Source organism: Convolutriloba macropyga, chromosome 10 (genome assembly GCF_964194025.1).
Source record: "Convolutriloba macropyga chromosome 10, txConMacr16.3, whole genome shotgun sequence".
NCBI classification, from domain to species: domain Eukaryota; kingdom Metazoa; phylum Xenacoelomorpha; order Acoela; family Convolutidae; genus Convolutriloba; species Convolutriloba macropyga.
The window spans coordinates 43,700,137-43,717,060 of record NC_134477.1 but is presented as its reverse complement, the minus strand read 5'-3'; the positions used below and the strand labels follow the sequence as shown (position 1 = coordinate 43,717,060).

General features: G+C 36.3%; 1 protein-coding gene across 1 annotated transcript in view; it reads left to right on the top strand.

The window, feature by feature from the left end:
* The window catches only part of LOC142348147 (uncharacterized), a 41,267-nt gene that overhangs the window by 1,225 nt on the left and 23,118 nt on the right, over positions 1–16,924 (top strand). Inside the window, exons 3-5 of the mRNA XM_075399356.1 lie at positions 5,967–7,381; positions 7,891–9,008; positions 13,779–13,906. Of these exons, the coding sequence (XP_075255471.1) occupies positions 5,967–7,381; positions 7,891–9,008; positions 13,779–13,906 (2,661 nt within the window). The remainder of the gene's footprint in view (positions 1–5,966; positions 7,382–7,890; positions 9,009–13,778; positions 13,907–16,924) is intronic.

Here is a 16,924-nt window from a genome sequence, read left to right as displayed (position 1 = left end):
TTGTTGGGGTTTATTTGAAACGGGAGGTGAAATGCGTGGAAAGTTTTTAGATCAAACTGCTGAAGAGCTGAGAGAAGAGAGAAAGGTTTTTTAATTGAAATTATATTAGTGCTGTTGGTCTTTTAACGAAAAGGAGTATTAGTGGAGCGTCTTTTTTATCGATAATTTTTTGGAGTGTATTCGAAACAGGATGCAAAAGTCAATGCCGCATGTGAAAACTAAGCGCTAGGTTCAAAGGCTGAACGAATTGAAGAGAAGAGAGAGAGAGAGAGAGAGAGAGAGAGAGAGAGAGAAATAGATTTTCGTTCAAATCGCGTTTTTGAGAGAGCCAGAAAAGTAGGTGTGAAAAAATTCTGCTACGCGAGCAAAATATTTCGATCACGTGCGGTTTTTTTCGAAGCATCTTTTTTACTTTAGACTTTACTTTTTAGGATGTATCGTTAGTTATTAATATCCCTACCTTTGATAGTCAATTTTTCAGCTAAGTTAATTTATACAAGGCAATCTATCATACACTGTGCTTCTGGAAATGTAGCTTATAAAAGTTTTCAAAAAAAACTTCATAATTTGTTTTTTCCTGATAATGTTTACTCTGGTTGTTTCAAATTGACTAATATAATAAAGTTGACAGTTGTACCAGTTAGAGGCTGGCTAGTGTAGTTTCTTTTTACTTCGAGTCGATTCCGGAATCTTCCGGCTATGTTTTTTTTAATATCTGTGCGCATATTTTTATGAATTTTGAAGTCAACTTGGAGTGATGATTTTGGTCACGCCGAAACAGGAAGTGGAGCGAAAAAAAGGTAGTGGTTTTGCGACATGAATTGTTTTTGCTCTAGGTTTAAAGTGGAGTGAGAAAATAGATTTTGATCAGAAAATCGCTTTGTCGCTAGTGATTTTTTCATGCGGCATTTTGACTTTGATTTTTTACTGTTTTTCAATTCTCTGATCGGATTTTTTTCCTAAATGATTGGTGCAATACGCTCATAGTCCCTGCTAGGTCTATTTTGTTCAGTCAAATAAAATTTTTTGAATGGTAGTTCAGGACTTTGAATTGTAGGTCAGTAGGTCCTGCAATGGTTTTCTTAAGTTGAAGTTATGCGGCGTGAAATTTTTTCGTTCTTATTTTATAGTGGGAAAATGGTTTGAATGATTTTCCCAATCTGTTCATAGTCCATTCTAGGTCTATTTTTTCTATTCAGTCAATTGTTTAAACATTGAATTGAGTTATAGAACATTGACTTCTGTTCTCGACTAATGGACTTTAAAACTAGCTTAGTTTTAATGCACAGTAGTTAAGAACTGATGGTAATATTCTAGGTGAAAAGGTCATTTCGAGAATTTTTGATCCCAAATGAGCCCCTCCAACCTATATAACATATAACGTACCCCTCCCCCATTTAACCCCCCCTAAACCTACCCCAACCTCACACCCCCCCCCCCACACACACACACACACCTACCCCCCTCCCCCTCCCTACCTACCCTCCCCACCTATCTATCAACTTTTTTTTCTCACTGTATATTTTTGCCTTTTCGTTCCTGTTTCATATTTCTGAAAAAGGTAGAGTTAGATAAGAGTTTTAGTGCACGACTCTTCGAGTTGTTTCCTGTATTCAACCAGCTATGTTTTTATGCGATTTTTTGCTTTCGCTTGACCGATTGTTCGTCTAAACCATTTGACTTTTCGTCCTCAGACGGGATAAACAGGTAGCGCGCAGGGGACATTAAGCTCTCTTAGAGCCTTTCAGCTCACTAGTCTCCGAGTATGAGATTCACAGAAACTGTTTTCGAGACTTATAATTATGGTGTGAAGGTCTTTTCTTATACGTTGACCCCACCTCCCCCCCCACATCAGCCCTCCCGACTTCACACCCCCAATCACCACCCCTAAAAATCGTTCAGCCCGTGAGTGCCCCGTGCAGCCAAAGACTCACATCCTGCCCAAGCCCCCTCGGTGCACTTCCACGCTGCGCGTTTCTTACGCCTCTTCGATTAAGCTAAAGCTAGGATAGCTAAACCGTGGCTAGCTTTTGATGAAGGCTACCGAGAATCTTTTTAACGAGAGTCTAATTTGAAGTGATTTACAGATATTTTTTTGTTTTTGCAAGTTTTCCCAAGTGTTTATCACTCCTGCTATTTTTATTGGGGAACGCTCAATTTAAGAGGTTTTGCCAAATATTGTTTCAAGGTTTAGTCAACTTTAATTACAATTTAAAGCGCTCTATTGAAAACGGATTCATTCTGAAGAATAGTGTTCTTTTTAATAGCCGCGAAGCGATAGCGGCTATTATTGGGGACATCGTGGTTTTTTTACAATTCAAAGAATTTGAATTGTATTGGGTCGCTGTCTTTTTTTTAAAGATCTGTTCACATATTTTTTGACTTTTGAAGTCAAATTGGAGAAGTGATTTTGGTCACGCCGAAACAGGAAGTAGAGCGAAGAAGCAAGTGGTTTTGCGGCGTGAAAATTTTTAACTCTAATTTTAAAGTAGAGTGAGAAAACGGTGTTTGAACAAAAATTCGCTTTCTGGCTAGTGGTATTTTGTTCACATGCGGTAATTTCACTTTGATTTTACTGTTAATGCCATTTTTGGACCGGATTTTCTTCTAAATGGTTTTTCAAAACCATTCATAATTGATTCTAGGCCTAGTTCTTTGCTTGAACCAAAATTTCGATTTCTCACTAGAGGTTTTTTGTTCACATGCGGCATTTTGACATCGATTTTCTGTTTTTTTTTTATTTTCTTATCTGTTTTTTTTTTATAAATGGTTTTCCCAATGCACTCATGGACCGTTCTAGGTCTAGTTGTCTCTTCAGTCAATAAAAATTCTTTGAATTGTACGCCAGGACTTATCTTGCTATGTTTTTTTTAAGATCTGTTAACACATTTTCATGACTTTTGAAGTCAAATTGGAGTAGTGATTTTGGTCAAGCCGAATGAGGAAGTTGAGCGAAAAAGCGAGTGGTTTTGCGGCGTGAAAATTTTTAACTCTATTTTTAAAGTAGAGTGAGAAAACGGTGTTTGAACAAAATTTCGCTTTCTCGCTAGTGATTTTTTGTTTACATGCGGCAATTTCACTTTGATTTTTGCTGTTTTTTTTCGATTTTTTGGATCGGATTTTTTTAATGCTTTTCCCAATCCATTCTTAGTTCATTCAAGGCCTAGTTTTTTGGTTAAACCAAATTTCACTTTTGTTGCTAGTTGTTTTTTGTTCACATGGTGCATTTTAATTTTTTTTTTCGCAGTTTACTCATAGTCCGTAATTAGTCTTGTCTTTTGTTTAGTCAATGAAAATTTTTTTGAATTGTACCTCAGTACTTGTCCTGCTATGTTATTTAATTCGTCGTCTCCGTCGTTGATTCTTACGACCTGACTTCTTGGAATTGACTTCCTCAATGACTTCCGTGTCTTCTACTGCTTTGCAGTTTAAATTTGTGTGCGTGACGTCATTCCTGCTTTTAGGTCAATTGTTTGACTTATCTCACTCAAAAAGTGACTTCAGAACTCACTTATGGAACTTTATTTTTTATGAGCATTTACTAGTTAAAGATCAATAGTGTGCATCTAAATAGTGCCAAACTTATATGCCAAACTTATATGCCAAACTTATTATTCTTAAATATTAGTCTTGAGTTTTTGATTTCGAATATGAATTTTGAAAAAGCTCCGGTAGGGTTTTTTCCTTGTAGACCGTATGTGTCATAAAATTGACAGTCCGATTCTAAACCAAAAGTCCAGTGGGCTATTAAAAGACTGGTGGTCGATCTGTCTTATTTCTTTAGTTGTTTCATTTCCATGGAAGGCCACAAGCGTATATCGCGGCTATTTTTGGCAATCTGCCGGCTAAGTTTATATCTATGGAAACATACTGAATTCAATTGGCATGGTAGAGTACAAACAACAACAAAAAATGACAACAACAAATGATAACAAACACAAATGACAAATCAACCATTCTTTAGATCCCCTGGTTTTGGGATCTCAATATGAGCAGCGTAGGACATTTAAATGATTTACACAACGTTCGATAATTAAGAAATAACAGCTTATGCGAAAGTATTTTTTTTTTCAAAGGACGATCGATGGTTTTAAATGAACACTCCATGTTGTGTAAGCTTGGTCTTACTTACGAAATATAACAAAATTCGTTAATAAAAGTTAGATAATAATGGTCTTGGCCAAGTGTTAGAGAAAAAGTGGTTTTTAATTGGGTGAAGAACAAAGTAAATAAAACGAAAATGGTTTGGCCATTTTGATAGAAAGAAAAGAAAGAAAGAATAAATTTCTCTTTTTTTATGATAAAATAAATCAATTTAAATCAACAATTTAATTACTTACTTTATTATCAACATTTTTACATATCATAATAACAAAAGATATCTCGGAGAGGACAGATGGACGGGGCTATTAAGCCCACCTAGTATCTGCCCTGATGATTCATTATTGATTAGTTTTCCCGATTTTCTGCTTCTGCTAAACTGCTATCGTCCTGTTAGACCACTTATATAACTGAACAATTCTGTGTTTTCAAAAAACTGTAGGTTTAATTCTTTTTTGGTTGTTTTTTGCCAAATTTAGTGCAATTTGAGATATTTGGTATAATATAATTTTTAAAATTATTGTGGCTGTGTGTTTTATTGCACAAAATTATTAGAAAACGCATTGTGTCATATGTGAACGTCATTGACAAACGATTCATATGCTTTCACGGAGGGTTTCGTGGTTGTAACTTAGAGATTTTGACGCCAAAATAAAATCTGAAAGCGGAGGTCGCCATTTTCTTATGCATTTCTTGTTTCAAATCGACTAATATGGATGGTTGCAGTAGAAAACCTTAGTGGAGTCAAGTTGTTGACATTTTGTTTCCTGAGAAATAGAAAAAAATTGAAGATCCCAACAGACTCAAATTTAACAACAAATTGTTTCTTTCCACTGCGTATCTACACATTTTATCCCTGCAATTTTTTTGGTTTGATTTAATTGTTTTGGAATGGTTTTCACGTTTTTCCGTCAAAAACGACGGTCGTTTTCCGCAAGGATGGAGAAAATTTTGTTTTCGTTGCTGTAGTTTTTTTTCTTTTGTGAAATTGTCTTTGATCGCGCGTACCATGGGGATCTAGTGTCTACACTTAGTAAAATGTTCTTATTAACATATGCAAATTTATACGTTTTGTTTATTAATTAGTTTTGCAATTGAAGAAAAACCATTTTTGAATCTCCTATACCAGAGTTTTACAATTTTTTCGTGTTAAGCTCCCCTATTGTTGTTTTTCATTTTTCCTATCTTGACATAATTTGCTAATTGATATATAGCTCTTCTGTTAATTTTTTCAAGTAGTTTAACGCTTTGATTTGTTTTTGGAATTTTTTAAAACCGTTTTTAGGCTTTCCTTCTTTTACGTGCCTTCAGAGTTATAAAATTGAGAGTTAATAGTAGGATGAGCATAAATTTAAGATATTTCTTGGCGTGTCGGTTCATGCTTTTATTTTGCAGCATTGAGATGTTGATTCACATCTTTTTAGCAGTCTATAATTATAGCAGAGTTAACTTGAGAAATGGAAGATTTTTTCGAGCGAAATAGAACATTTTTTGCTGTTTTTTGTTTTCAAGTGCCGCATGCTTATGGAACAAGTATTTTGTAAAAAACAAAACGCTAAAAAATTGTGATAAAAAGTTGAAAATTTTAAGTTGAAAAAGTTGAAAGGTTGTGATACAAAGTTGAAAATTTTACGTCTTCAATTACCCCAGCATAAGCATCTTTATTAATTGTTTGACAGAATTCTCGATAGAAACTTTAAAAAAATGTTTAAAAGAACAGTTTAAATGATAACGGTATGTCCTCTTGTTGAAAAAATTTGAAAGCAGATTTTGAATGGGGGGGGGGGGGGGGGGAGGGGAGGGGCATTATATGCGTTCGCACATTACCGAGCCTCCTGGTCGGATTTTAGCGCATTTTTTTTTAGTTTTTCGCCGAACAAATATGCCGAATTTGTGAGCCGTACACCATTACGACAAACAACAAAACTGCATGCGCGATAGATGAAACAGATACACCTATTAATTACGTAATGGCTGGTCTTACAGTTCTGAACAAGACTGGATTCGAGGAAATTCACTCAAACACGATTGGAGCGAAGTTCAAAAGGGCGACCCTCAGAAAGCGTACAATTGGCAGTAACGCAATGTTCGGATTGGCCCGTAATGACAAAACAGTAGAACGTATAGATTGCGCAAATTGTGCGAAGGAACAAGCTACCGTTATGTGTGACCATTGCATTGTACTTCTTTGTGAAGTGTGTTTTGACTTTATACATGCAGAGCGAAACGACAACCATCAAGCTATCAGTTTTACAAAGAGCGTCAAACCAATCGAAAAATGTTCCGAGCATCCAATAAGAGACATTGAATTTGTGTGCCAAACTTGTGATGTTAAATTATGTACAGACTGTCTCATTGATGACAATTCCACCGGAAAGCACGTTGGTCATAAAATGGAGAGATTGAATAGAACTGAAAATCAAACGTTGGATCCAAATTTGATAGTCGAAAATGCGCGGAAAATGTATGAAGAGTTGGAAACGTCGCATTCATTGGCGGATAATTTAGCAGCCAGAATTGAAGGCATGGCAGAAAGGAAGTCGAAGGAATTGAACATGAGGTATATGCAACTTTTAGGGCTGTTGCAGTTAAATTTGAAAAGAGAACATTTCAAATTGAAAGAGTATGCTCAGCAAAAACTGTTCGATGTAAAGCGAGCTCAAGAAACTGTCGAAAACTTGAAAACTTACCTTGATGAGATGATCCAGTCTGTAGAGTCCAATAATTTGAGCAGCGCCGAGTTGTTTGACAATCTGAACAATTTGAGTGAAGTTGTTTCAATTCCGAGTTGTTTTACTTCTGTATTTGATGAGTGTGCTGATCCGTTTGGGTTGAACTTCGAACCGCTCGAGGACTGTGTAAAAAAGGCTGGACATGTCGAGATTAAAGAACAGCATCCATTGGTTGCTCTGTATGATTATGAACATCAAAATCTAAAAGGAAGCAGCGAAGTAACAGAACTGGAAAATACTATCGCAAAACGAAACTGCAAGCCGAATGTGAAAAAATTGGATGGGCTGAGCTTGGAATCCGCTACCCTCACCCATTGGTCTTCTTGCACGACACCTTTTGTTCAGGTTGATGACGTTATAAAAGTAACACATTTGAGGTCGCCGTCTGAATTCTTCTTCATTCTGACTTGCCATGAAAATGATATGAATGTGTTAAAACAGCGTATTCAATCAGTTGTTGAGAATCCGAACAACAATGTGGCCAATTTGCGAAGTTTGACGAAACTTGAGAAGGGGCATTTTGTGCTGGCAAAATTCATCGATGACTGGTAAGTGTTGTTCAGTGTTGAGGAATTGCGATTGGTATGTAAAATTGCCAAACTATTAGTCGAATTCAAGTACTGAGACTTATTACATCGATTCAAAAACCTTTTTGGTAGCGCCTGTTTTTTCAAAAGTTTACAGTTTTGCCACTGCGTGAATATTTGTAGTGTAGGTCACGCGAATCTGCTTGAAGTCACCAAAAGCGTCTGGCGTTTGAGAATGGTGTAGCGGTTTGAGATGCGGAGCCAGAATTTCCACGTGACTTCTTGTGGAGTTACGTGACCATTCTTAAGACATGCAAGTTTGAAAATGCTGAAAGTTTGTGGAAGCCATCGTCTGGCTGTGTATATAGAAAACTTATTTTAAATTTCTGGCTCCGCAAAATTTTGGCATTTGAAAACGCGCATTTGTGTTTTCAAGTTAGATTTTTTCAAGATTTTCATTTTTCAATATTTGCTCACGTTTATGCACTCAAAAATGTTGAATTGTTCCTTTACGCTTCGGCCTGTTTTAGTTGGTACCGTGCTAAAGTGATATCTCCCATCGGAACTATGCAGAAGTTCCCCAATGCAGTCGTAGTCCAGTTCCTCGACTATGGAAACAAGGCTCATTGCGAAGTGAATGAAATCAAGGTGCCATCTAGCCAATACATGCTTCATAGGACACCCCCGTTTGCCCATGAGGCAAGTATGCTCAATTTAGTGCCCAAATTTGAACATGGACAGAGAAAACCGCGATGGTCAGAAAGCGCTCTGCATAGATTCAAAGAACTTGTTGAAGATAAAAACCTTATTATCAAAAATCTTTCCCGTTTGGAAAATGGAAAATTTCTGATGGATATGTACGAGATCGAAAATGTTGTGGAAGGAGTTACCCTTTATCACGATTTTCCTGCTTCTGTGTGCAAATCTATGGTGTTCACTCGACACGCAAGTTTCAAAGATAGAAACCGTGCTCCGACATCTAACGTTATGTACCCTCAAATGCCTTTTTCGTTGAACCAGTTCAACCTGTCCCCCTTTCCCTCTAAAGTTGAGTATAGGGTTGCCGTGCTTGAATACCAAAACCCCTCAATGTTTTACTGCAGAGTTGCAGAAGCACGAGAGGCTAAACAACAAGCAACTCTATTAGATGAAATTCAGGCTTTTATTGAAAGTTTTTCAATGCGCCCAGAAATTTGTATTCTGTGTCCGTACCCCGGTATGTATTGTCTTGCCCAATTTGAAATGGACGATTCGATTGCGTTCTATAGAGCTATTGTTCTGGAAACTAGATTTGATGCGGATATTCGCGTTTTCTTCATTGATTTTGGTAACACAGAAATGGTGAAACTAAATCAGTTACGGAAAATTCCGCTCAAACTTCTAACAGATTATCCATCGGTTCTGATGAAATGCAAACTGGCTAATATTCGACCTGCTTTGGGAAAACCATTATGGGACAAAAATGCAATTGACGAGGTTAAAAAGATGATTTTGAACAGAAGTGCGAAATTGAGAGTCGTATCGTGTGATGAAGCACGGTTATATAGCGTGGAATTGTTCCTTCACATGACTAAAAGGGGACAGCCGGAGAACGTGGCTGATATCCTCGCAAAGAAAAAAGTTGTGGCCAAAGTGTCTGGATTATCAGGTTAGTGTTTTCGATGTTATGACAATACAACCCAAAGACCATCCGTCGTATATATTCGCATATAATTTTGATAAATTGCTCTCAAACAAAGTTTGTAGCTGTTTTTTTGGTGTACTGTTGGTTTTTGATGTGATTTTCCGCTTGATCGTTTTTCGTCTGAACGATTTGACTTTGCCCGTAGAAACCCGAAAAATTGGTACAGCAGGAAAGTCGCTGTGTAGCTTCTATTGATATTTTCTCATGGCTAAAAGTATGTTTTATCAAAAATTCTGAAATGCATGAATGTTTCACCAAAAGGCATAAATGCATGATGAAAAATGCCCCTCATACCCATTTTTTGTGCGCCTCCCCAACTGTTGCCCCATTTACCCTGTGAGGTTAGGCTTTGTGGCGGTAAGATAGCTACATGCACGTGCCAGGTTTAAAATGCTGAAAGTCTAAAATGTTAGTTTTCTGACTAGATAAAAATACTAGATTTTCTGACGCGCGGCTGCAAATCTTTTGTTATTAATAGCCGCCCTCATCTTCTCAACCGGCTATTATAGCGCTCCTATTTTTACAATTCAAAGAATTTGAATTGTATTGGGGCGCTGTCTTTTTTTTTTTAAGATCTGTTCACACATTTTCATGATTTTTGAAGTCAAATTGCAGTAGTGATTTTGGTCACGCCGAAACAGGAAGTGGAGCGAAAAAGCGAGTGGTTTTGCGGCGTGAAATTTTTTCGCTCTAAATTTAAAGTAGAGTCAGAAAACGGTGTTTGAACAAAAATTCCCTTTCTCGCTAGTGGTTTTTTGTTCACATGCGGCAATTTAACTTTGATTTTTACTATTTTTTCGATTTTTTGGATCGGATTTTTTTCTAAATGGTTTTCCCAATCCATTTACAGCTCATTCTAGGCCTAGTTTTTTTGTTTAAATTAAATTTTTATTTCTCGCTAGTGGTTTTTTGTTCACATGCGGCATTTCGACATTGATTTTCTGTTTATTTCTTATTTTTTTGTTCTGATTTTTTTTAAAATGGTTTTCTCAATTCTTTCATAGTCCATTCTAGGTCTAGTTTTTCTGTTTAGTCAACGAAAATTCTTTGAATTGTACGTCAGGACTTGTCCTGCTATGTTTTTTTAATTCGTCGAACCTTTTTTCACTTTACCAATTTTGCCGCTTTTTCGACATTTTGCGTGAAATCTTTTTGACTTCTCTAGGCTAGTTTCACTCTTCTGTCATTGTGCTCAAAGTCCTTTTAAACAGCAGCTGCTCAGCAAAGCAATTCAAAATGAAGAGAGTCAGTATAAAAAAATCAAAGTCAGAAATAGAAACGGGATAAATCCATAAAGCCCATTTTTAGATGCCCGGTACTTAAACTTTGTTCTCATAAATTTTAGTTACTATCTATAATGCTTATTGGTTTTGATACTAGACCCTGTAGCCTCTCACAGAGAGACAGGAGTATGTTCAGTTACGAAATGACTTAAATAATCGCACTTAAAAATTCTCTCAAAAATCAATTTTTTTGATATTTTCTTTTCTTTCAATCCCAATAGAGTTATGGGAATCAACGACGGATTTTTTCTGGCAATCTGCCGGGAATGTTTTAGTCAAGAGAAGGTATCTATTATTAATGGCCGCCGTCAGCCTCTCAACGGCTATTATTTAGGCGCTCTCCTTTTTACAATTTTAAGAATTTGAATTGTATTGGGGCGCTGTCTTATGATAATTCGAAGAATTTGAATTGTATTGGGGCGCTGTATTTTTTTTAAAGATCTGTTCATACATTTCCGTGATCTTTGACGTCAAATTGGAGTAGTGATTTTGGTTACTCCGAAACAGGAAGTGGAGCGAAAAAGCGAGTGGTTATGCGGCGTGACATTTTTTCGCTCTAATTTTAAAGTAGTGAGAAAACGGTGTTTGAGCAACAGTTCACTTTCTCGCTAGTGGTTTTTTGTTCACATGCTGCAATTTCACTGTGGTTTTTAATGTTTATACAATTTTTTGGATCGTTTTTTCTAAATGGTTTTCCCAATCCAGGCATAGTTCATTCTAGGCCTAGTTTTTTGTTAGAATCAAATTTACACTTCTCGCTAGTGGTTTTTTGTTCTCGCTCGCGTCATTTTGACATTGATTTTCTGTTTTTTTCCTGATTTTTTTTGGAAATGGTTTTCTCAATTCACTCATGGTCCATTCTAAGTCTAGTTTTTTTGTTTAGTCAATGAGAATTTTTGGATTTAAATTCGATTTAACTTTTGATCACGTTTTTCGTTTTACATGAGTCACGATTCTCACGTTTGACTTCTGACTTACTTCACTCAGTGTTTCAATTGAATGGTCTTCAAATTCTTTCACGCGTTCAATTACGCAATGTGGTGATTACTGTCAAAGTGAAAAGATCAAAGTCAAAACAGACGGGATAAACCGATAAAGTTGGTCATTAAGTCATTGAGAATTAGGTTTTCGAAGTTCTTTAGTGTTCGCTAGGTATTAGTAATCGCAAGGTATATAGTAAGGTATTAATCTTATTATATGTTGTGGTACGTTAAACAAACACACGCAATTTTATAATAATTTTCACACTTTTGTTGATGTTCTTTAAAATTTTTTGTCATAAGTACTTCTTATGACCATTTTAAGAACTCTGTTTTGGTAATCCAAACAAAAACACGCTATTTTATATTAATTTTCACAATTTTGTTCATGTTCTTTAAATTTTTTTGTCATTTCTAATTTTTTCAGCTCTATGTGTCAAGAATCCTCCTCTAGTGTTTGAAAATAGGTAACTGCATAGTTTCTAGTGTTAATGGAATGGTTTTCGTTATTTTGTATTTTGTCACACGAGTTTTAGCATTTCTAGGAAAAAACACGCGCTTTTTAATTTTTTTGACAGTTATTCAGGTTTTTCCAGCCTCGGGGGCTAGAAAACTTCTTTTAGGTTATGATAATAAGTTACTGGAAAACTTTTTTGTTGGCCAGCGAATAGTTTTCAACTTTTTAATTTCACAAATTTTACCAATTTTTTGATAAAGCTTGCAATTTATTTCAAGTATTTTAAAAACTTTTTGTCGTTTTTTGAGTTTCTCCAGCCTCAAGAGCCAAGGAACCTCCTGTAAGGTTTGATAATAGGTTACTGAATAGTTTCTAGGTGAAAAAGAGTTTTTTGAGATTTAAGATTTTCACGAATTTAAGCAATTTTTTGTTGAACATTCGCATTTTTTCAAGTTTTTTAAATAGTTTTTTCTGGCACCAGGGTCCAGGGACCTCCAAGTTTTGACATTAAACTGCTGCATAGTTTCTAGAGTGAATGGAATGGTTATCAATTTCTAACATTTTGAGTTCTAGATTTTTTCAGATAAAAATTTAAATATCAAGTTTTGGACAATTGTTAACAGGTTCCAAGTTTATTGATCATTTTTAGTCACTGAAACAATTAAAGGCTTGAGATAGGGTTACTTGAGAGTCACTTGAGACATTGAAATGCTTCTGAAGATCTTAATAATACGAGTTCTAGCAAAAACTTGCAATTGTTAAAATTTTTGAATCAGTGTCTTTTTTTGTGCTTAAAAACCATTACCGGCTAACAAAACTAGCTTTTTAAGTCTCGCAGATAGGTTAGATGACAAAACTCCAGTGACAAAAATCTGTTTGGAACTTCTTTCACTGCGAAATCTGGAGACTTTTTAAATTTGGCTTTCAGCTTTTTTCTATTTGATTCAATTACTGACAAGGCTGGAAAACTAGAAGTTGCAGGGTCCATTCTTATCATGAAAATTGCCTTTCCCTCTCTCTGTCGGTAGGGGTGTTTTCCTTCTCCATCTCGTTAACTTTTTCTCTCTCTCTCTCACTATCTCTCTCTCTCTCTCTCTCTCTCTCTCTCTTTCCTTAACTCTTTTGTTGATGTCGAAATTCAGCTGCTGTTATGTTGCGTGATGCCATCATCTATTACCCTCATTGACGCTGAATTTTTCTAGAAATGATTGAACATATTTTTTAAATAATAAATATCGTAACTAATACGTTGTAGGAATTCATTATAAATTGCTCTCAAACGAAGTTTGTAGCAATTATACTAGTCCTGTTGGTCTTTTTATGCGATTTTTCGCTTGACCGATTTGTCCTCTGACCCATTTGGGTTTTCGTCCTCGAAAACGGGATAAACATGTAGCGTCCAGCGAGCATTAAGTTCTGTTAGGGCCTTTGAGCTCACTGGTCTCCAAGTATACGATTCACAAACTGTTTTGTAGACTTATACTTATGGTGTGAAGGCCGGTTGTTAGAAGTTGACCCAACCACCATCCCCACCCCCATCAGCCCCCCACCCCCATCAGCATCCCCCCCCCGCCCGATGCACCCCATTGCGATCATCTCACGCACCTGAATTAAGCTAAAGCTATCCTGACTAAACCATGCCTAGCTACTGACGAAGCCAACTGGTCGTTCGAGAGCAATTCGCTCGACATTAGTCGGTTATGTTTAATTTTTATAAAAGCGCACACAGATGAAGATTGAATTTTATAATGTATTCGTTTCTAGTTCAACATTTTCAATGTTTTTGCCTGGTCATCAGTGGACGCCTTATCAATCATCTATAACCAGTGAAGTCAAATGTGGAAAGTTGTTGCTAAGTATTCGTATTATAATGTGATGTGGCAACAACAATCGATCAAATATTACGCCTTCTTTTTTGAATTAATGGCCCACTAAAAGGTGAGGCTAACCAATGTAATTATTAAGGGTGTAAAAATATCACATTAGTTCTGCTGGCACCCTTTTTGCTTATCAGGATCGTTTGATTCACTGGCGGAACACACTGATTCCGATAATCCTTTGGATGGAGCCACTGGCAATACAAGGCCGTCGTCATCCAACAGTAATTCCAACAATGCCAACACTAGCCAAATTTCTCCCCAGGTTAGACGTTTTTGTCCTCAACATAGTTTAATTAACTTGAGTTTGTTGCCACCAACCTTTTTTTCACGAGAAGAGCTTTGCGACTTACTTAAACGAAATTGAATAAAGAGAAGCCATTCGCATGAATTTCCTGTTTTAAAAATTGAGGGATTTTAAGGGGAGCACACTTGATCATCTTAACTAACTTGCTGTTCAAGCTACTCAAACGGCTATTGTTCAAGCTACTCAAACGGCGCTTTCATTTTTACGATTCGAAGAGGCCTTTTTGCGATCTATGGTTTAAAAGACTCAGAGTCGTTATAATCATGGCGTACTTTTTTTAAATCACTGGAGCAAACATCGAAGCTGGAAGTTTAGAGGTGAAAAAACTGCATTAGTGAAAAATTCGAGAGGCGAGATTGAATGCTTTTATTAAAGAGAGCGAGAAAAGTAGGTGTTCAATTGGTTTCTCTCACGCCTGCCACTAGCTGCCATCAAGATAGCCGTGGCGTGATAGCCGAGAGGTAAGGTGTGTGATTCACACCCCAATGATTGAGAGATCAATCCCCTGCCTCCGTGAAGCTGTCTGTGTAAGGATGAGCTCTTACTTAACCATAGCTTCAGGTTGACCATAGCCTGACCAATGTTGGCTGCAATGATGGTACCACGTGAAAGTTTCAGACGCAAAAAAAGTGGCCATAGTCACCAAAAAAGAGCAATGCTGCTCATAAAAAGAACAGTCTGAAATGTGGGGAATAATAAGAAACAGGGAAGCTGAGAACAGGCCACTGTGGCCTAATGCTGTTCCGCTGCGATTACGCAGAAACAAATTATTATTATTATTAGCTGCCATCAAGAATTTTAGCTGTTTATAAGCTTTGGTGTTGTTTTATGGTCAACTTTTTTAGTCTGTATGTTTCTGTTCGCACATTTTTTTGATGCTGAGTGCATTGCATGGCTGTATTAATGGTCTGAGGGAAAAATTTTGCTTCTATAGACATTTCAGCTCTCTTAGTGGTTTTTCTTTTTGAGATATTTCACTCACTGGTTTGAAAGTTTTGAAATTCCAAGGATAATTGATTGATTAGTTGCTGTTAATCTTTGTGTTTTTGAGGGCGGTTGGTGTGGTTTGTTTGTGCCTGAATTTAGTTTTCATTAATTTATTAATTTTAGCCTAGTTTTTCTTGAACAGCGACCTAATTTGTTTTCTAAAATTTGGGAATTGATTTGTCATTGCCTTTTCATTTAAACTCGAATGCATTTTAGACGATATTTTGTCAATTATTTTCCTATTGAAGGTTTTCTATCTAATTCGCTTGTACCCAATCATTTCTTTTGATTGTTTGTTTGAGTAGATTGCAAAGTTTTCATTTTTTCTAAGGTCTTGTGGGTACTTTTTAATAGGTAAAGAGCCATTGGAACAGCATGGAAAATCAATGTTGCACAAGAGAACAGGTATTTAGATTTCTCTGATAAATGCCAACATCCAAGAGGAAAAAAAAAATTTGTCTTCACACATTATTCACTGGAAGAGAGCGAGAATAGTGTGATAAAATCTTTTTTAATTGCTTTCAAGCAAAGTCAAAAGAGCAAAATCAAAGGAAACGGTTTAAACATAAAAATCCCGTTCATTAAGTCATATTACGTTAGGTTATCAAAGTTCATTAAAGCGATTGCTAGCTGGCATTAGTATTATGCTTAACACTATTCAGTTTTGAAGCTGAATTTAGTTTAATTTTAGAATCTAGAATACGCACAATTTGCACACCAAATAAGAACACTTTGACACTTATAAAAATTCTGTCAAATTCTATTTCTTAGTTTTTTTTCTGTTTCAATCCCTATGTGTGTCGAGAGAGTCAACGGCGGCTATTTTCAGGCAATTTGCAGGCTCTCTTTCAATTTGGAGCAATTATCCCTTGTGGAGATTTTTTGTTTAATTGCTCCTAAACGAAGTTTGCAGCAATTGGATTAGTCCTGTTGGTCTTTGTTATGCGATTTTTCGCTTGACCGATTTTTCGTCTGAACCATTTGATTTTTCGTCCTAAAAACGGGATAAACGGGTTACGACCAGCGGGCATTAAGTGCCCTAAGAGCTTTTCATGTCTGTATCAATGCAAAATGTTTTGGAGACTTATACTTATAGTGTGAAGGGTGGCTTTTTTGGGTTGAAGACCCTCGCTATTGCCCTCACCCTCCCCCCCGCGCTGTTGCACCCCCAACGTTTATTTCATTTTTGAGTTTTATCATCCCTGGGTGTCAATGAACCTCCTCTAGGTTTTAATAATGGGTTACTGCATAGTTTTTGGTGGTAGTGGAATGGTTTCAACATTTTAAGATCACGAATTTTAGCATGTTTTGACAAAATTTGCCATTATTTTCATTGACATTTATTGTCATTATTCAAGTTTTCTCAGCCTTAGGGGTAAGAAAACCTCCGTTAGGGTTTGATAATAAGTTACTCGAGAAAATAGTTTTGGCCATGGATTAGTTTTCAACTTTTTAATATCATAATTTTTAGCAATTGGTTTCTGTAATTTTTCTCATTGTTTCGAAATTTTTGTCATTTTTTAGGTTTCTCCAATCTCAAGAGCCATGGAACCTCCATGTTTTGATGATAATAGGTTACTGCATAGTTTCTAGATGTAATGGAATGTTTTTCAAGGTTTTTAATGTCACGATTTCAGCCATTTTTTTTAAAAAATTTTTTGCAGTTTTTTGAATCTTTTTGATTAATAGCCGCCCTCAGCTTCTCAGTCGGCTGTTATGGCACTCCCATTTTTTTACTTTGTGGAATAAATTTTCTTCGCTTTACCTTAATTCACAGCTTGTTAAATATTTTGCGTGAAGTCTTTTTGACTTCTCTTGGCTAGTTTCACTCTTCTCTCATTCTGCTAAAATTGTTTTTAGACAGCAGTTGCTCAGCAAAGCAATTCAAAATGAAACGAGTTTTTATCAAGAAATGAAATCAGAAATAGAAACGAGATTAACCTAGAAAGCCCTATTTTAGATGCTCCTTACTTGAACTTTGTTCTTAGT